Genomic DNA, 23,138 nt, shown 5'->3' with positions numbered 1-23,138 from the left:
CTTAAGATTATCTTTATGTGTAAGAAATATGTCAGTATACACAGTTTTATACAGTTTTTTTGGTAATTATTTTCGGCTAATAAACACTGTTGAGAGATTATCAGAAGTGCATAAAACGATATCTGAATTATATTTAGTAAAATAAAGAGTATAAATAAAAAGTCATATTTAGTAAAAAAAAATTAAAAAATTATGTAGAGAATAGTGAGGATTTGTATTTATATTGATTGATGATAATTAGTGATCGATATATTCAATTTACAGGAGGGGGGGTCGTATTTGAACGCCTCTCATTTTTTCTATTCTTTAAACGGTAAATATGGACGCTTAATAAAAATAATACCATGATGCACTAGCAATTAATTGTTTCTGTGCTTGTATTTACGTTATTACAAATAAGTAATACAATTTTGTACGAGCACATAAAATATAGATGTAAGTAAAATAAACTCAATATATAAATGTTATGTAAGTTTTATAAATTTAAAAACAAAAGTGAAACTTTACATCTTATCATCGAATGTTTAAAAAATATATAATAGATTAGAGTCATAAGAAATGGTGAAAAGCAAAGGGGCCAGGTATCCACAAACTCCTTCCTTTAAATAATATTTACGATGACATGTTTTTTTGCTCGAGTATATAGAATATACAATTAAATGATATTCACTTTGATATAATAAAAACATGTAACCCTATAATATAATTTGAAAAATACACAATTTTACTTGGTAACATTATGCAGGATGTAACAGGAATAGTTCTATTACGTTTACAATTTTTCTTATGAGGTGTATCAGATTTTTTTGTTACACTCGGTATAACTAAATTTTTTTCACCCATGTGGTACAAGCATTAAAAATACGCACCATACGTATCACGAGTAAATATAATAATATAATGAAGGATGTTATGAAATATGTATAGACAGAGCCGTGTCAAACATTTCAGCGCCCCGTGGCAAAATTTTTTCTACGGGATCACTAGGCACAGGTTACATTAAGTGCAGATAAAGGCGCCCCCTTACTTTTTAAAAACTATGGCGTCCAGAGGCAATTGCCCCTTTTGACCCCTCTTAACACGGCTCTATGTATAGAGTTGATAATAATAATAATTGCTGTCTTACGACATGATTAACATTTTTGCTCGGAAGTTAAATCTTATATTACGTGTACGGACGCTCGTATGCATTCATAAATATATAAAAAACGATCGTTATTGTTTAAGTGTATCGTCGTCGTAATTCCGTTTAGGAAGTGGCCGAAATCAGTAATCTTGGTGACACAATTTTCAGCGATAATATTCTTTTCTTGGGTGACGATGGTTAGGCAATATATCTTCCCTGCAGTCGGCGGTCAAACTGTACCGATCCGTAGAATCAGCTTGATAGCACCAGGCAGCATAAAGTTAGCAGCCACCAGCCAGCCACGCAACAAACTAGAGGACCCGAATTACCGTCATGCACCGCTGCCGGTTGATCTCCTGTGAAATACAACATTACGAAGTATTAGATGACAAATAACACGATAATTGTTCAATTTACATTAAAGGAAGTATCTACATTAAATGTTATTTAACCCATTAAAAGCTATAATTTATTTATTACAATGCAATAGGTACCTATAATTTACTTTAGTGCCAGTAGTTGCATTTAAATATATTTGTTTAAATTGTACTTATATGTCTATATTATATTTATGTATAGTTAACAGGGGTGGCTCGTCAGGGGAGACTTTGAGACTGCGTCTCCCTTTAGAAAAAAAAAAACAAGTACTTGTAAATAAAAACTATTTAAAATTATATAGAAATATTTTCTATTAATAGCGTTTCTTATATTTATTATTATAAATTTAAGATCATAAAATACTCGTATAAAACCTATAAATAGTTATTTCGACGGAAACACTATTTTAGTAATTTCGACGACGGTCGCTGTTTCAGTGAAACTGACGTCCGACAGGTTCAATCGTAACATGTAATAGTTTGGCTTGTTGGACGGAGGGGCCGGGGAGAATAATTCGCGAATTATAGACGCTATTGACACTGGGTTCACGACAATAATTTCCGTGCCAACGCGCCGTCATTAGTCGCCTTACATGCGTAGGCTAACTCTTGATTCCGGGGGTGCACGCTAAAAATTAGGGCACATTATTATTTCGAAAGCCATTATAGGTACAGGAAAATGTTTATGTAAAATGTACTAAAAATAATTTATTTTTATTTTATTCGTTGCAATAAACACTGCATAACAACGTATAGATATACAATCTCTTATAATGCTAATCGACGTTTAAAAGCAATAACGTTCTTGAGTTCGTCAATAGTTACATTAAAATTTAATTTACAAGCTAATTCTTGTTCTGTGAATATCAGTATTAATGATTTTTCTAGTCTATCTTGGTCTATAGTATATCTGAGTTTATTTTTTATAATGCTTAAATTGGAAAATATCCTCTTCATGTAGAACTTGTAATTGGTATTATGGTAAACATTTTTAATACCAAATATATATTATAAGAAACGATTAATTGTCCACTTTCTTTTATTCAGTTTTATCACTCATACACAGATTCACTGAATGTACCACTTAGTACGTCAAACATGTGTTTGAGAATTTTAATTTCAGTTTCAGTTAATCAATTGGTATATTGAATAACTTAGATTAAATATTTGAAAAACTGTTATTTAATTCTATTTTCAATAAATTTTCCATAGCGCTAATTAAATCTAAGCTGTCTTAATTAAATCTCATACTTATACATAGATAAAATTATCCAATATCAGATTAAATACGGAACATCTGAATTTTTCATTTTCAGATTCATTTTCACTTAACGTCAGATTCGCTTTCTTTCTTATAACCATTGAAATACCAATATCTAGATTAATACATTTAGCAGTTACTTCTTCAAAAATGTTTTTAAAAGAATGTATAATTTCTTATAAAAATTAACGAACTTTAAGGGCTTGAATATAATTAATAGTTTTTAATATATCAAGTTTAGCAAACTGAAATCTTGAACTTATTTTTAAAATAATTTTCAAAATTGATTCCATAAGCCTAAAAGAAATTCAAAATATTGAAGTTGGTGAAGTAAGCCAATACCTTAAGATTTCATCATGGAACTGTACAGTTTTTACTGTAACCCATTTCCATTAAAACATCTACAATAAAAGCAAAAGGTAGCATCTATACTTGGATTATACTCTAACCCAGAGGTTCCCAAACTGTGGGTCGCAAACCATAAGGGGGTCGCAATTATATTTTTAGTGGGTCGCGTTATATTTTTCATGTGTATCTATTACTTACGGTTTAAAGTTTAATTATTTAATTCGTTTTATTATTAACTGTTATTGGCGTTTTTGACAATTACAAATTTTCTGCGACCAATAGACATAATAATATTTCTTTATATGTCTATGCTCAACTGTGTCAACACAACGCAATCGGATTAATGATTATTGAAAATATAGCAATATATTTGAAATAAATTGGTGCCTGTATGACGTTCAAATAAATTGATTATTTTCAGTAACAAACGGTACATTGAATACGATACATGCACGCAGTTTAAATCTTGCTATTTTTCAAATAACCAATAAATTCGTTTTTTTTTGTGATTTTGTACAGTTACTATGGACAAATGGTTAAATAAAAAGTCAATGACCCAAAGTTCTGCGAAAACTGAAGAAACAGAGATAATATCTGAGTCAGCGGTTAAAAAAAGAAAATTAATTGATGATGAGCTTACAACAAGTTCTTTGCAATCGAAATAAAAAAGTGGATATCAATCCAGTTATAAAAAATAGGAAACAATTACATCCTTTACATTAAAATTACATACTTACTAATTAAATTACATATTATAAATTTTTTTTTATAAATATAATACTTTTCTTCAATTTAAAATAATGAAAACAGCAAAAAAAAAAAAAAAGGTCAATGATATTATTTTGGGTCAATTGAAAATTGGGTCAAAATTGAAATAATTTCCAAAATGTGTCGTACTATAAGAAGTTTGGGAACCTCTGTTCTAACCACTTATAGCTATTATACCATTTTTTTGTTGAATGATCATTGTTTATTATTATTTATTGTTATTGGACGTTAAAAATAGACTATTGACATTCAAATATCATAAAAATATTCAAGGAAGTTCAACAATTAACTGCAAACCACTTAATTAGTGTTGGACAACGATATAATTTTGTGTATCGATATCGTTCCGATTTTCTCGATATTGTATCGCGATATTGGAATTTGTTCGATATCGATATCGTATCGAATTATATTTTTATAAATTTAGTAAAATAATATACTAAAATTTAGTATATGATATTTATTATTGGTACATGAAAATCTTAAACCTTTATTTAGTATATTATGTTTATCGATACAGATAACATTATAAGCTATATCAAATGTAATAATAATATAGAAATTTAAAATTAAATATAAATAATATAATAATTCACATTTCCCTAGGATACGTGTACAAACTTTATCAGTTATATTATTAGACAAATATTATTATTTATTAGTTATTAGTTAATGGTTTATTACACAGCACACACAATGAAATTTACTAAAGCTTAAAATTTAAAAATAAAATGTATTTTTAGAAAAATTATTAAATTTTATATTGCGATATATCGTACAACTATAGAACGATATCGGTGTCGAAAATGCGTCACGATATCGATATCGTATTGAATTATCGATATCGTTGCCCATCACTACACTGAATAACTATTAAAATCATAATGTAATGGAACACACTATTCTGTTCGATAGAAATTATTATATTTCAAAGAAATAAAAACACATTAATACTGTTTTATAATATTTGGATTTTTCAAGATTTAAAATTTTGCACTTAATTAATAATAATAAATACGGCTTTTGGCGTTTTGGTTGAAGAGTCCGAGACTGCCGGAGTACCCTCGGGACTCCATGTGCGCACGTCTATGTGTACACCGTCATCTGCGAATTCGCAGATAAAAAAATTGCAGAATGAATTAGTTTACAAAAAAATTTACCATTAAATTAAGTTAAAAATATTAACTAAATATTAAATTAAGTATTAAGTATAATTAATTTTCCAATAAAGAGGTTTTTCATGTTCGTTGTTGTATGGAGTTTATGTTAAATAATTTAAGTCTCTCCAGAATATTCGTATTTACTATGAGCCGCTACTGATAGCTAATAAAAATAAATTAAAACAATTTTCATCTTTTTTTATTTAGATACTTATTGTTTTATTTTTATCTTTATATAGATAAATTTTAAATTATACCGGTAACCACATACAATTTATAAAATACAGTAAAACTCGCTTAAGACGCTCTTTAAGGGACCAGCTCTCTAGAACGTTTTAAGCGGGAAAGTGTCTTATGCGGGATTGGAAAAAAATGAAGTGATTGAAATGTGAAGTTAATTTTTTTATTATTGAACATGATTTAACAAAATAGACACTAATAAATTATATATGTATATGTAATTAAATACATGTGTACATATATTTTTTGCTATTGAATTTAATTAAAAAAAAATTATTATTAAATATTTTACTATTGTTTATTTAAAAAATTGATATATTTCTGTTTGTTTACGATGCTGGTTAACAATTGTAATTTCTTAAAAATCCATTAAATATGCATGTTATATGCACTTATTAACAAATATTCAATAACTTTCGAAATATGCAAAATATGCAATATAAAATTTGGTGTTTAAATTCAGTCTAATATGAATCGTGGACATTTTAAACCTCCTTAGGCGTGTATACACTTAGTACAAACATAAAAATGCATATAAATCCGGACTCTAGTAATTACATACATGTGTACATATATTTTTTGCTACTAAATTTAATTTAAAAAATTACTATTAAATATTTTATTATTGTTTATTAAAAAAATTGATATATTTTTGTTTGTTTACGATGCTGACAATGCGTCTCAGCAAGAAAGTTTTCTATTTTGTTGAGACAATCCAACATTTCTTCAACATTTTCTATAGAGGATAATACTTTTCGAATTTCTGTTAGGTGTTGCAACCCAGCAGTAATTGCAGGAGTAGATACTGGATAATAATAATAGCTGATGATAAAATATGTATAGTGATAAAATAAAACGATTCAACAATAAGAACACGTAAACAAGTAAAATGTCTATTTTTATTTCGACAAACCTACTAAAATTTATCATAATCTGCTAAACAAAAGAGCGTTTTATCCAATAAGATAGAGAAAAACCGAGCGTCTTAACAGATGGTTTTTAAATTGACTAGTATAGGAAATGTCTAGGGACCGACGGAAAATAGCGTCTTATGCGGGAAAACGTCTTAAGCGGGAGCGTTTTAAGCGAGTTTTACTGTAGTTGTATCGACTTAAAATTATCAATCCTCAAGCCCAAGACTAGCAAATGGATGACATCTAGTCGGAATGGACACCGTAGTTTCACTTAATTGATTCTAAGTATACCTACATGTAATTTCTCTGGCTATTAAATATAATCAAATAAACTATACTTTACTTAAAATTGTATAATCAATTAATATAACCTAGTTTCAACGAAAACGAGACAACAACATCCAAGTGTATATACCTATATTATTCTAATTTTAAATAATATTCCTAACAGAAAATGAGAATCGATTCAAAACCTATATGGAGTTTTTGGGGAACACTGCTATACGATGCTCGTGGGGGTAAATATACGAATAGTGATGAGATCACGGATTGGTGAGGATGGTGGGATATGGGTGTCTCACGAGGATTTATTGTAGTTGTATGTTATATCCCATGAGTTAATGAAATAAATAAAATTGTGTAATTTTTTTTTAAATAGCTCATTTGACTGAAAACTAAATTTATGAATCTTTAAAAAAAAAAAATAAAATAAATTTTAACTTGATAACAAAGATTAAAGATTTAAATTTATAAAAAAGTATTATATTTTTATATATCATCTGTGTTTAACAATAGTACAATTGTTTATCATCGAATGTATTTCTCTATAAATTCCCGCTTGATAGTTTTTATTTCAGTTAACTAAAAAAAATTTTTAAAACTACAAATTATAAAAAATCAAATCGTTGAACCGTGAAAATGTTCAATTTAAAATCCCATAGTTAATGAAATTATCCATATAAAAACCACATGAAACTTTTAAAACAATTCTTACCCTTAAAAAATGGGTACATAAATATAAAATAAATAGAACACATACTTGTAAAACCTATATATTCTTTGATTTTTCCTATTAAAAATGTACGAAGTAAAAAATATCAAATTCAATAAAACACATGCATGAAAATGAAACTACATGATATATTATTACTATACTACACGATGAGTGTAGTAATTTTTAAATTATTTTTCTTATCGATACATTTTGATTAATTTTAATTTAATTTTATGTTTTGATGGCTCGAGTAAAATAATATTAAAGAAAAAAATTGAGTTAAGCATTAAAAAAGATATTTTCGTAAACAAATAAAATACTTGATAAATTATTCAAAACGCAGTGTATAAAAATGTTAATAAAATTTAAGAACTTATAAAATACTTGAAATTATACCAGTCTATCGGTGATGTTTTTAAAATATTTTCACAGGCATATACATTATAGTGTATTTAGCTGTAAGGGATCCATTAAGGAAGATCGGTCTCAGTTGATAAACATTTTTATGATATTAATAAAGCAAAATACGAAAGTGATGATAAAGTTTTTGTATTAAATTAAATACTTTTTTTGATGAATATTATTTTATCTCTATATTTTAAAACGAGCAATGAATTATGTTTAATATTTTTCTATTATTTTACCATTTATAATATGAGTTCCCGTAAATATAATTTTAAACATCATTGGAAAATTTGTTTCTTCGTATTTACCGCTTAGTATGTAATGTGAATTTTATTTCTATAATATAATTGAGAAGATATTAGTAATGGTTTTCAAGAGAACACAGTTATCATTTTATAATAAAAAACATTTTGATAATAGTATAAAATTTAAAAATAATTCGTAGAAGTAGAGAAAAGTATATTTGAACTTAAAATATAAATTTAATATTTACATATTAGAAGACGCGAGAGTAAACGCAGTTGTAAAAAATGTATTATGAAATATAAATAAGGTACTTCTCTCATTAAAAAGTTACTTAATTATATTTTTCCAATCGATGTTTTTCTGTAATTGTTTGGCATTTATTAATTTTAGTTTTGATATTTAGTTGAGAAATTTTATTTTGGAAAACAAAAACCATATTTTTGAGTAGTAAAAGTGCTAGCAAGTTGTATTAACGTCTTCCTTTTCTTTTTCTGTGGATTAAAAACCGAACACAAATGGTCTGATAGCATCTAGTGGTGTAAAATATAATTTTTTTTCATTAATATGAAAACTATATCACGATTATAATTAATATCATAATCTTGAATACAATCGTAATAATACGAGTAGCATACATACATTAGTATGTCAGTGTTGTTACCGAACGCGTTCCTAAAGAAACTTTTACTGGAATATGATTTATTTTTTGAAGAACTAATGAAGGAATTGATTCCATAATTTTTAAAAGGAATATGAATCAATTCCTCAATTTTAGGAGCAAGAATGTAAATTTGTAATTCTTTTGCTCTTTTCAAAAATATGTTTTGAACAGATTTGGAGGAAAAAATTTTGTTTATCAATGGTTTTCAATTCCAATTCACAGCCGATTTATGTTATCATACGAGTTGTAACTATCCATATGTATATATATATAAAATCCAAATAGCATTGACTCACTGATCGTATCTTAAAAACTACTCAACGTACGAACTTGAAATTTGGTATAGTGGTTCCTTTAATACTTTCACCGTGCAATAAAAAAGAATTTTTCAAAAATTGCATTTTCAAGGGTCGAATTAGTTTTTGACTGAACGCATAAACTTTTTCATTTTTCAGTTACCCAGGAAATATTTAATTGTTTAATGTGTTGATTTTATAAGATTTTTGTAAATTATTACTTATTACGAATGAAATTAATAAAAATCAATAGCATTTGAATGTACAAATAGTTTATGCTTTTTTCAACCTAATATTTTTAGGTTAGGAATTTATGTCAGTTTTCTAGTATAAAATAATAAAATACTCCCTCTCCCGGGAGAGACCGGGTGATTGAGGTATATAAAAATGAATGTTTGTTTGTATATCCCTTATGCCTTCTTTAACTACTCGAAATGTTCCATGGTTTGTGTTCGATGGACTCTGAAACCACTGAACCGATTTTGATGAAAATCGGTACAGAAATAGATTAAACTTTGAAGAAATACATAGTCTACCTTTTGTTGCGAAAAAAAGTAAAGGGAAGCATCAGTAGACCTGAAAAGGCCCAAATGAGCAGTTTTTCTTTGGTTGTTGCTATACCAACTGACAAAACGGAAAGAAACCTCACTGTCACATACCTCAGTGTATGAAAATGGTCAGTCTAGAAAAAGGTGAACATATTTATTTTATTGAAAATCGATTATATTCTCCAAAAACAACACTTACATCTCTTTTTTGATCTATGTACAAGATATTGGTTTGTAAGAACTTTTTTGTATGTTGAGGTACAGATGTATAACACTAAGTATACAATTAAATTGCATTTTTAAAGTCACTTGATTTGCCAGGCATGCCACCATACGGTCTAACATTGAAAATTGAAAAAAATGTTATAAAATTATTTTATGAAACATTAATCCACTATCACTTTGTTATGGTACTAGGTTTTCAGTGAAAAAGGTAATGTACAACATTTTCGAAGCTATAATTTTAAACGGAAAATGTAGAGGCGAAGACGTATTATTGCCACTCATCCTAACGATTCCAACAGATTAGCTAATCGAATTCAAATGTTTGCAGTTTCCAGTGCAACTCGTTTTTTCAATGATCATCAACAAAGCACAAGGACAATTACAACAAATGTGAGGACTGAATTTTGAAAATTCATGCTTCTCACATGGACAGTTGTGTGTGGCTTACTCACGTAAGAAAACCTTCTGATTTATTTGTGTACGTACCAGAAAAAGTGAAAAAAAAATATTGTGTAATCCTAATGCATTTCAATAAATAGCATTTATATTTGAAAACTTGAATTGTCAGACTTTTCTTGATAAAACAAATAATAAAAAAAAAAAAAACGAACTAAAGAAATTGAACATTGTTGTAAAGATATTAGTATATGTTTAAATATAGTAAGCGGCACAACAAGGCGTGATAGGCATGGCTATATTAATATTTGCCTATTATAATATATGTTAAATTATTATTCTAATCGTTACTTTGTATGATCTATACTTTAAAAGGCATACCTTCTACGGCGAGTTACACCTAAAAGGAGTCAAATACTCAGAATTTTCTTAACGGACAACGTCGGGTATCACTCACTCATTTATATTGCTACATCTTAATACTATATGAACTTAAAATTTGACATGATGATCTCTCCAATACTAACTACGTGCATTAAGAAGGGATTTAAAAAAAATAATGGAACCGACAAAGACGGTAATTCAGAGGTAATTCCATATACAACCAAAACTACCATACCGATTAATTTGAACTTTTGTTTTATTTGTTTTATAACCAACATTTATACCAAACTTGACTTTAAATAGCGTAAGGTAATAAACCGTTGAAAACTATGTCCCGGTCAAGAATATTCCGTGCGAAACCGGGTAATTAGTATTATAATATAATTGCAATTATTTTACCATTATTATAGTATTCCGATTATGAAAATATTTGATTCAATTATGTATTATAACCATATGCCTTTTACTAAGTACTTAGTGACGTTATGATAGTTAGGATTAAATTTAATCTATTTTGTAATTAAACCACGAACGAATTGATGAACGCTATTGCGAGGAAGAATAAAAATAAATTGTAATTCAACTTCTTCAACATTTTAAAAGCGCTAATCATACATTGATTTGATTACGATATCAATCATTGATATATTATTTATGATATTGATAAAATGATTCAAGGTTTAAATATTAATAATCTGTTGAAAGATATGGCGTATACAAGAGGTGATGTGGTGGTCAGATCTCCCTTAGGCGTTTTTTTAAATGTTATAAAATAATGTTCTTAGTGTGAGGGTGTTAGAAACGTAAAAAAAAATAATGATCAAATAAAAATAAAGATTTATTTGCAAATGAACCTCTCCCTCCATACAAAAATTATCTATACGCCACTGTTTGAGAGTGTATAGAAATTAATATCAAAATGTTCATCATAGTAGAATAAACAAAACCAGTTTACTATAGTTGCTGAGCATACACAAAGAATCGTTGGAGTTTTTTTCAAAACACATCAAAACAAACCAAATGGAAATGTACTAGTATGTATGGAGAACTTCTCCAAATCTTCAAGTTCATTTCTTATCATAATATTATTAATACAATTAATAATTTTTGGGACTTCTGTGAAATATTGCGATTCACTTCACACGGGATGTCTTTATTCCGTGAATACTGTAATATAATGGAACTTTTGACAGATACTTAAGGTTTTTTTCAAGACAAGAAAGGGATGTTAATGTGTTATTTACTGCCAAGGTTTGGTTGTATGAACTAAAAATAAATTAACTGTATTACAGAAACAAAAATTAGTTTACCGTGGTAAATTATTAAATACGATTAAAGAATCAGTTAAGAAGAGATATAGACTAATTTGGAAAAAGAGTTTGTATTTGAGAGCATGCTTGATGCCTCGATTCAAGTTGAATCTGTTAGAAACTATAGCTACACAGTATACTTCCAAAATTATAGAATGGTTAAAATCAGTATTTGAAAAATTAGTTACATATTCAAGTTTATAAACTGAGTATACTCAGTTCAGAATGTACAAATAACTAAAGTGAATTAAACAATAAAAAAAAGATTTTTTTTTGTTTTTTAGTTACAAAAAAAATATTGTAATGGAAATGAAATGGAGAATTATTTAAATTGTAAAAAATACATTGGTTTATGCATTATGTTAAGTTAAAATATAAAAATCGATTTAATATACGTAACATGCCATATTGATATTGGTATTGCGTCATTGATGATCGAAACACAATTTTAGGCTTGACATTTATTTTTCAAATTTTATAATAGAAAACAAATTGTATGGTCTGGATAATATTAATAAAGGATAACAAAAAATATTGTAGAATATAGTATAATATCTATATTGTTTTATATATTTTGAGAGTTTGTTTACACAAATTAATAACTGAGCTTAAAAAGTAAATTATTCTATCATGCCATTTCAAAAGACAATCTGAGTGGTTTAAGTGAAAAAAAAAGAATCATTAATTATAATTATTTACACATTTTGTTGAATTCTTATTCGACCCATAAAAATTTTACCATTATTTTTATTTATTTATTTTTTATTAATTTGTGGTTTTTATCATTTTCTTATACGAAATCTTAGCATTAAAAATTAATTACTATAATCAGTCTAAGATGTTGACCCATTTATGCGAGAAGAAATCCAAGCAATTGTATGTTCAATAAAATTCAATATGTTATGAATTGGTTAAATGTTTTTAATTTAAACTTATTAGTTATATGCACCAATTTTTAAAGTACATCAATAAAAAATTCGATATTGATCTAGTTTAAACTAAATAAAACTACAAGTTTTTATTTAAAATATTAGAATAATATTGATTTAAGGGAATACATTTTGTAATGATTCTTGAGTTCGTAATCTATGAATTTTAATTACTCCATTAACATATTAAGACAAACCAATAATTATATTGACTACCACATTAAACGTGTTAAATAAAATTATATTTAAAATTATTTTTATATACCTATTTAATACTACTTATATTGAAGTATGATGTATACATTTTCATATTATACATGTTTATTATTTCTCTTCCAGTTATAATAATATGAGTGTAGGTATTTTTAATGAACATAGATGAAAAAATGTACAATACATGCGTTTATCCAAATAAACTGTTTTGTATTTATGTAACAAAATATCATTTCAATTCCGAAAAAGTACCAAAATATAGTCAAATGAAGGGAATATTGTGTACAAATTACATACAATACACAATGGTTCAAGGAAGGATATGACGTCCTCTAATCGATACACGTAGAACATATATACATCAACAAATATCGACAGTTCAGATATTAGTGTCTTTATTCACTGAATATTCTTAAGAGATGAGGTAGTAGCATTACAAAAAACTGAATACAAATAGAAATACATCGACTTGGGCTAAAACATATGATAAAACGAACGTGATCGAAATTTGGAAAAATTAAAATAAAATAGATTTATTATACAATGGAAACAAAATAAGAAAACTTTACTTCGGTATATTTATTTTGTATATACACAATGTGATTCATTTCAAAAGTAACACTAAATAATTCTGTCTAGAGACATTGGATTAAAGTGGGGTATTTTTAAATTGCTAGAAACTGTTGAAATACCTACACATTTTTTTTTTCAATTTTAAAATTTGAACCTTTTTATCATGTGTATGCGCAATACAAATTGTATTTTTTAAATTGCAATACCTAATTTCAAAAATATATTTGGGTAAGCTAAATTGTTTTAAGTCAATTTGATCTTTTTTACCATTGCTCTAAAACCAAAATGGACTAAACAATAATGAGTTGAAGTTTCAATAAAAATTTTTGACATAAATTTTAATTGCCCGTAATATAATTATTAATTAATAGAAAAAGTTAAATAAATTAAAACAGTTTTTATAATTTTAATAATTTCTATTACTTATTTGGATAAAATAATTTCCAATAACTACCTAATAAATTGTTCAAAATTTAGTCTATAATTTCCCATCCGTGATTAAAATCGACGCATTACTTCTCTTTGAATGACTGTTAATATGCTGTATAGGAATATTTGAAAAATTTATTGTATTCAACTACATTTTTAAATATTGAAGACCTCAAAAATAAGATAAGTAATGCTTGTGCAGAATTTTATAAGGAGCAGAAATTAGCTATCACTTGTAGATAAAAATAAATTACAAAAATTTTAAAATTTTAAAATTTTTTTTGATGTGCCAGCGATTATTTAGTCTTTTCTCAAATTATTAAATGCCAGTTGTATTTGGTTTTTTTAAATATTTGACAATAGGTGGGTCCGCAATCATAACAGTTTTTTAAATGTTCCCATAAATGGGATCAAATCTAGAGATAATTTAGACCATAGAATTAGCGTATAATTTACATTTGAAAAGCGATATTTAAATTAAATTTAACGTTAAAAGTTTTTGGACTTGTATAATCGTGGTTTTAAATAATAACACTGAAACACAATAGAATTGTAATATCACGTATTATTTTTATTAAAAATTACATTGGGTTGCTTTTAGTACTTACTACTGATGTCGAATATTGATAAATTTTATTAAATCGTGCAAAAGGGTGATGAACTTTATTATTACTTATATTCTCTTTATGGAAAATTCGTATTTAAAGCAATTCGTTATTAAAGCGACCGACAGCTGAAGCCGTTGAAGCAAATTGTTTTATCCACTTAATTCAAATAAATACATTAAGTCGACAGAATGGACAGTATTAATATAATAATAAATTATTGTTCAACTGATTTTTTTTTATTTCTATTAAAAATTCGTATAGAGAAACAATTTTGTATATAAAATTGTACTCGTTTAGGTAAATAATATTAAAAACCGATACACCTTAGAAAAAATGTACGTTTATAAAGGATAAAAGTGTTAGGTCATATAATATCAAGCATTGCAGTCTGAATAGTTTTAAAAGTACGCATAGAAATTACAACAAACTCAATTCTTTATACATTTTATAATGGTTCAATTATTCATATTTTTACCGAGAATTTTCAAGTTTTTAAATTAGAAAAAAATATTAAGTGTTTTATCGTTGCATTGCACTTTTTAATTTAAATAATTGTAGACGTTTCTTTGTAGTCGAATAAACTATTATGTTTTGTTCTTATGAAATCTTATATGCGTAGAAATTAAAAAAAATAGTAAAAATAGATATTTATGGACACATAAATAATTATTCAGTAATCGTGATCGAATACCATATAATATTTCAAATTTCTTACAAAACGTTTGAAAATGAAAATATATGCGAAAAAAATACGTAGTGGTATACTGTAGTTTTGTTGATTGTCAAAAATTGGTTTTTAAAGATCAGGTGATAGGAAAAATTGTAATTTTTATGAATTCGAAATCATTAGTACAATTGTTCTGTAGGATTTGATGGGAAAGAAAATGAATTTTAATCAGCAGCGCAAAACGAATGCGTGTTTGTTCCAGGGAAATGTTGGCGGAATGAAAATTTTTCCCCCAATAGCATTTAAGATTAATTAGTACATTGATCCATTGTGTTGTTTTGTTATTCATATAAAAAAGAAAAATCAATTAATGTAGAGTATTTGTTTTAATTTTTTTTTTACTTAAATAACGAAAGGAGAAACAATCACATTTGGTTGTCATTTTTTCGAAAACTGGCGTAAATAAACTGTATTGTAAATACTTGTCAATTTTTATTTAGAATGTTTTAGTCGATGTTTGTATACGATTTAACTAAGAGACTCGATGACGACTGAAAATAGCTATAATTTTTTTGATTCATCGTTGGAAACGTTTCAGGTAAAAATTTACCGGTGGCTGCTAGGCAAGAAACCGTTTCTACATTTGGAGAAATAATAATTCACGGGTCTCGGTCAGGAGAGGAGTGAACTGATGAAATATAGGTCATATAATAACCAGCAGTCGTGAGTGTAAGAGCCATGATAGATGAAAGACTATATATGAAGATGGAGATAAATTAATAAAATAATAACTTTGTTTTTACTATCTCTTTTTTACTATCTCTTTTTTACTCCTTTTTCAATTGTCAATACAGTGTTTTATATTGAAAATATTTATTGATTTATATTTAACTGACTGTTAATGAACACTTCCAGCTCAGTGATGTTTGCCAATTTATTAATGGGTATATCATTTTTTCGTTGATATCCTTGTTATACTTTGGAAGATATATGTGGGTTCCAGGTAAGTTTTTTGTCCAAAATAACTCCAAGATATTTTATATTATAAGACCATGGAATATTTTGTCCGTTGATTTTTAAGGAATCATAATTAGTAGGTCTACGAAGTGTGAATATAACTGCTGTGCTTTAAGTCGGATTGAGAATGATTTTCCATTTTTGCGCCCATTTTAGAATTTTGTTAAGATGAGTTTGAATGTTTGCTGTTACATTTTCGATTTTATCGGAGCTAGAATAAATGACACTATCGTCCGCATATAAGGCTATTTCCGTATTCGTCGATGTAGGAAAATCTGATATGTAAAGGTTAAAAAGTATTGGAGATATTTTTGAGCCTTGTGGTACTCCTGCATTAATTTGTTTTACGTCCGAGTTAGTGCCATCTATTTGAACGATGAAACTACGAGAGTGGAGAAAAGATTTGATTATGTTAAAGATAACAGTGGGTGTGTTAAGGCATTTTAATTTATAAAGCAGTCCATCATGCCAAACCTTGTCGAACGCTTGAGCAATGTCAAGAAAGGCCGCTCTAGTGTGTTCTTTTTTTTCGAACCCGTTGCTTATGTGCTCTGTAATACGTAGAAGTTGTTGCGTTGTGGAATGATTTGGTTTGAACCCAAATTGGCTATGAGAAATTGCGTCAGTTGCATTTAAATGACTAATAAGCCTGGTGTGGATAACTTTTTCGAAAATTTTGGAGACAGCATAAATCTTATGCTGAAACCGTTACTTTTAATAATTATCTACCAGACATCGTTTCAAATATGATATCAGAATTAATTTTTAATTAAAATTCTATAATTTATCCAATAATGTCCCTCCTAAGTGACGTTTTACACTAAAGTTTATTTCTCTAGCTAATATTTCACTCATTATCCAACAATTATTCATAATATTATATTTATATATTTTGTTATTGTGTAAACAATCTTATCTTGGTATTTTGGTATACTTGCTATTTTGTAAACTGTCTATAAGTTATTATTGTATATTCGTATATGTAATATTATCCACCAAATTTTATATTCTACTTAATTTTCGAGCTATTACAGTATTGTACTGAAGGATGTATATATATAAAAAAAAAAAAAAAATATAATTGGTATATTTACGAGTGACGTAAACGGTTCGAACAATTAAATAAGAATTTCTGCGCAGCGGGAGCCAAAAGTGTGATAATCAGATGTTTGCATAGTTTTGAGTGGGTTTTATAATTAATAGAACTGTTTTAAATATAATTAAAAGTTTGTTACTCGGTATTGTTCGTACTCGCAACATTTACAACGGACGGAAAACAACGAGATTACATGATATGGTATTATCGAGCTAACTATATGCGTGACTGGATACTGTGTGTGTGTTTGTGTGTGACGTGTGTGTATTTCTCTGGTTTGGGGTCCGTAATAAGCACAATCGTTTCGACGGAAACTAATTTTCGTTTAAACACAATTATGCTGTTCCGTATTGAAGTGTGTGTACTTATTGTTCACAAGTTATCGTTGCTGAAAAGTCGTCGCCACGAAAACATTATTTATTATAGTTTATCATCGGTGCATTGTGCACGGCAGCTGATACTTCATGTTTATTACGTCCATAATAGTATGCGGTGACGCCGCCGGTGTAATTATGCGTTGTGCACATTCGACGCATACCTGTAAGTTATAACGGCCGTAACCCTCACGTATTTACATAGTCTTGTTCCCCCTCCCCTATTACTATTCGACGAACCGAATATCGTCTTCGTGCGATCATCTTTATTATTAAAATCGCCTGTCTATACTACATACCAGGCCCGGATTCACACTATCGTAGGTCCTAAGCCCCTAGTCCTTGCAGAGCCGTTGTTCAGTATTTAAATGGTTAAGAAACCCTCTTTTTGGGAGAGGAAATGCTGAATCTCATGCAGTGTTAAGCTTTTAAAAGCAATAATATTTACAACATAAAAATCAAATTTAAACTTTTATAACTATTATACATTTTTATACGATAAAAGTTTTAACAAATGTTAAAAAAAATTAATTTTAATCTAAAACATATATAATATAAATTGTTAAAAACTATAAAAATTTTTTTATACCAACTTGCATAATATAAATCGTAGTCACACATTTTCGTAGTGCCTATGCGCTAATACGACCCTGCTACATACAAATCCGATCGGTGGCGGCGGAGAATATTATTCATGACAGGTCGTATTCGTGCGTCCCTTCAGGCTCACGACAATTACGTTTCCCAATTTGTGTTCACGCAAGACGTGTTTTGCGGTGGATATTTAAAACGGTCAACAATCGACGTTGACGTTTTACCTACGTAGATGCATGTATTTATATAAATTCATGCGGTTCCGTTTATATTTCAGTACTATACGTCGGAACCACGGTTTTCGTAGTAATTGATCTTCGAATGCATGTATGTTTTATAAACGTATACCGTTGAATCACTACTCAATGAACTTGTCGTTTCTTTGAAAGTACTTCGTTGAATACAAATTTGGTTTGGAAAAAAATGTAATCTTACCGTCGTATAAAATTTGTTAATTAATTAAAAATAATTAAATATACACAATATTTTAATAATTTATAATTTTTCTTAAAAAATAATAGACTTATAAAAATTTACGTAGAATAATTGTTTATAGAAAATATTAAAACCTATCATGTTTTTTGCATGTTCAAGTTAATAATTTACATTCTGAATTAAATGAACAAAAAAGAATCTTCTGTCATATTTCAATCCTAATAATGAGACCTTCTAAATTTCACCTAAATTAATTAAATATACAGCTTAACAAATTAGGGAGATGTTGTATTATAAAAATACAGCAAAAAAAAAAAAAAAAAATAAGGACCACCCTTATATACATAACATAACATGAAAGGTAATGCTTCGAATACGCTGTTATCCTGTTTGCAGATGCCGATTCTTAATTAATTTTGTTGCTTTCTCTAGGTCTAGCGTACTAGTGATGCGGAAAACTAAAAACGACTGCGGCGGTAGAAGATATAATATTTGTTTTATGGGATGTACATGACAAAAATGAACATTTTGAATAATTTAAGGCACACCATGGTGTCGTAATTAATATTTTATTAACTTACGCATACGTCATATGATAAGATTTTATTATTCGTTGTATTATACATTGCATATGGGTAGTACTTCGAGTTTTATAATCATACAGTAACAAACATTCCTTGTCTTTCATTTTTTAAAGCACGTTTTGCACTACACCGTGAAATTCAAAAGTTGAGTACTGTACATATTCTAAGTTATTCCCATCGAACACTCGTAATTTCCCGTAAACATCATCACAGCAGTAGTGATAATTGTTCTCATTAAATCGCTTCGATTATATTGTTTGCCGCCCAAAATCGTAATCACTATCGTAAAATTAGTTTTTCTACATTATATCCCATGCCGCTGTGGCCGTAACGTTTATTCGCATAATTTTCGTCTAAATCGTTCCGACTTCTAAGTTCTGTCGTTATAACAATAATAATATTTTAATAAACTATCATTTTATATGTGCGAAAGTGTTTGTCCGTCCAAATCATTTAATACCGCGGTCGTTGTTCTTTTATTTTTTCGTATACCTAAATTACTTAATGAGTGCAGCGTTAAACGTATATTGACATAATGTTATAATACACTGCAGTACATGCATTTATGTTTTGTTTTGGTTTTTATCGTACTCCCGTTGTTCACTTTTAAATGCTTTATGCTATCCAGCTGCTCGTTCCCAGATTCCATTGAAATAAAATTTGAGTTCCGTGAAGTCACCGGGGATCTGCCGATTATAAAAGTTATGTACATTCACAATCATGATTGTGTACGAGTTAAGCACACGGATAAAGAACATATTATGAAATAATATATGGGTACGGTATAAATAGATGTACGCCAAACGAAGTGGATGGGCCATACTTGATCCGTATACCCGTGCACGTCCACGCGAGGTCCCGTATATAAGCAAATAGAAATAACGGATATCATCACGCACGATTGTCAAAACGATTGCGAAAACAAATCATTAAATCTGAACATTTCATGCGAGGGCGTTCATATTATACACAGGCATTATTATATTATTACTAAAAGGCATTATCTTATCATTATATTGTGTAGATGTTGGAAAATGTTTAGCGGCTATGCGTTTCTTTACGCATAAACGTTTATGCGTACGTCAGAATTATTTAATTAATTTTTCGGAAGAGTAGGAAAGAATGAAAATATGAATTATGCTCATAGTACATAAAACATGTTTTATGTTTTAACTTACAAAATTCTAAAAAGGGAAAGGGTTTGAAATCCTAATTCCCAGTATACGGGTTTGGTATATTTGTGTGTGTGTGTGTGTGTGTGTGTGGGCGTACGCGTGCGTGTAGCATAAACGTGGTGATAAATAATTTGTCGACCGCAGATCATGTTTTATTCGCGATTATTATAATTCCAGTTTTGGAGGCGTATTTCTTGTAAGTTCGTGACAGTTGGTGTATACAACACATATAGGTATACCTGAGTACTGATACTGGCGGTGGCAGACAAACACGGTGACCTATGTGGATTATTTCAAAAGCCGTTATTCGACGACGCGATGGTCCCTTGCTACAGCAGCTCGCGGCTCTCTTATCTCGATCGTTGGCTTTTACACCTTCGCGGAGGTGATTAAACATACCGCTCTTAGATGTTCAACAGATACGGAACAAATTTAGAGGGAGATTTATACGTATATATGCGTAAATTACGACCAAAAGTTTTTACACTGCACAACTAATATCCGAAATATTAAATAGCCCTACAACTCCACTGTCGGTTATCAGTAGTTTTTTTTTCATATTCTCATTCCTTAATGTTTATTATTGTAAGTTATATCAACCAAACTGTTTGAAACAGGCTGTGAAGTTTTTTCGACAAACTGTGATACGTAAAAAAGATAATTGTCTTAGATTAACTGTTATATAATGTACCAGACAATTTATATTGACATTAGATATGTGTGTATTTTGATAGTAAAGAACATTTGATAATTATCAAAATTAATTATTATTTAATTGATCTTTATTGCTGGATAATGTTTATGTGTTTCATAAATATATGAATACAATTCCAAATTAAATCCAGATATGAGAGACATCGGATTCAGAGGCTCTCGTAGTTATGCTTTTCGGACGGGGTACGATAACTTCATGAGAAGAAACTACTTAATAATAATTGCCGAGAAAGAAAATAGTTCAATTACTTAAATTTCATAAAAAATATCTACATAATGGGTTTTAATGATTGAAAGTGAATTGAAAGGTGGAATAATATAATTTTTAATCATCTAAAAATTTCAAGCTCAGATGATTTACACCTCTTTAGTTATCTATGCAAACACGAGTAGAGTTAGAGTTAAGATGTGAGGTGGCTAAGGTGCAATGTATGATGTTTCGTTTTATTAATCTATATTGCGGTATAAGTAGAGTTTTGGAGCTTTGGTTGAATATAAAGGGCATTAGTCGTTTTTTGAAAGAGGAGGAGGATTTTCTTGCAAAATAGTTTATTATACTTATTCCACGTTTAATTTTCGTCTAATTTACTGCAAAATATTTTATACGAATTATTGAAAACATTTTTAGTGACCCCTTTGGTCGTGAAAAAAAACTAGTGTAAGACTGCTTTCTTGTTCCATCTAAAACTATTTATAAATATGTATCATATCATACAATCGCATTTATTCCTACGATATCAAATCTCGATAACATTGTATATTTTTTTTTACTATGTTTTATACTCGTAAATCCTCAAACCCTCAGGCATAAATGTACACGCAAACGGATATTATTAATTCCTAAAAAAATTGCGGCTAACGCTTGGCGATGAGATATAGAATATTATACTGTGCAGAAATTTCATTATTATTTACATGCGAAAAAGTTATTGATTTAAATAATCCTTCTTATATGTACTCGAGGACGTGAACGCGTGATTGAAATCAAAGTACTCTATTTACGTATTACAATACCATGAACCTAACCTAACCAGTTGAACGTTAAAACTCTATTTAGCTGATGTGGTTGACAAATATATTGTATGTGTAATCTTCGGTATTCGATGGAATTTTTCGACTTTTGTCTGAAACAAGTAACCTATGTGTGATCGTAAAAAACAAAAACGTACACAATGGAATACGTTGGATACGTATTATGCATATTACGTATGTTATAGATTGTTCAAATAGACGTTTAAATACCTAATTATAAAAATTTTGTTTGAAAATTATTTTAGTACAGCGTTCAGGTGAATAGCAATGAGAGCTAGTTGAATTTTATAAACTCTTGATTTGTGAAGGAGTGGAATTATTGCGGTAGATTTAATAACTAGTATATTAAAGTAACGACGATGAAGTTGGTCGACAATCCGGAAACAGTTCAACTAACTGCAGCAGATATAATGAATATAACAATTATCGTATACAATTTGTATACAACGGGTATGTTAAAAAATATCTCTACCATCACATCAATGTAAATAGTAAGGTGCGTAATATGTTTGTAGTGCACGTATTCGCCGTCATAAACAAATCAGAACCATTTTTCTGGTTTATCATCGAAATTGTTTTTTTTTTAACATTTTCAACCGACTTGATAGATGTTGTGCATGGTTTATGTTACTTGATATTCCATCGGCGGTATAGTACTCATGACCGAGTTACGTAGAGGTTCAAAGTCATAAATAGGGTTTGTGGATATTACTCATATGTATGCCGTATGCGCATGTTTTACACAGAGATTATTAATTAGGTTTCTTTTATCCAGGATTTTTGTTGATTTTTCGTATTTATCCCGTCGGATTTAGTTGATTTATGGTCGGCTATCAGGATGGAAGAAAACCGTTTTAACGAATTCGAAGTTCATAGACTTGAAAATCTTAATCAATTCTAAGTGTACCATTGTTTTATTCATGATACCCATGCACACAAATTAAATACTCATTAATCAAATAAATCGTCACTAATTAAGAAATGCATACATCAATATGATATAGCCAACCAAAAATACTATGCATTAGGTGCAATGATG

The 23,138-nt window shown here is 28.5% G+C and overlaps 1 protein-coding gene across 2 annotated transcripts in view; it reads right to left on the bottom strand.

Moving 5' to 3' along the window:
• Positions 1-6: 6 nt before the first annotated feature.
• LOC112683787 (contactin-4-like) overlaps positions 7-23,138 on the bottom strand; it is a 577,774-nt gene continuing 554,642 nt past the window's right edge. For both annotated transcript variants that reach the window (XM_025554941.1, XM_025554942.1), the window contains one exon: positions 7-1,482. In XM_025554941.1, coding sequence (XP_025410726.1) covers positions 1,379-1,482 — 104 coding nt within the window. In that variant the 3' untranslated portion in view covers positions 7-1,378. The remainder of the gene's footprint in view (positions 1,483-23,138) is intronic.

Source organism: Sipha flava, unplaced genomic scaffold, assembly GCF_003268045.1.
Source record: "Sipha flava isolate LNK unplaced genomic scaffold, YSA_version1 236_pilon_pilon, whole genome shotgun sequence".
NCBI classification, from domain to species: Eukaryota; Metazoa; Arthropoda; class Insecta; order Hemiptera; family Aphididae; genus Sipha; species Sipha flava.
Note: the sequence above shows the minus strand (reverse complement) of the source record. Positions and strands in the feature narration are given on the sequence as shown.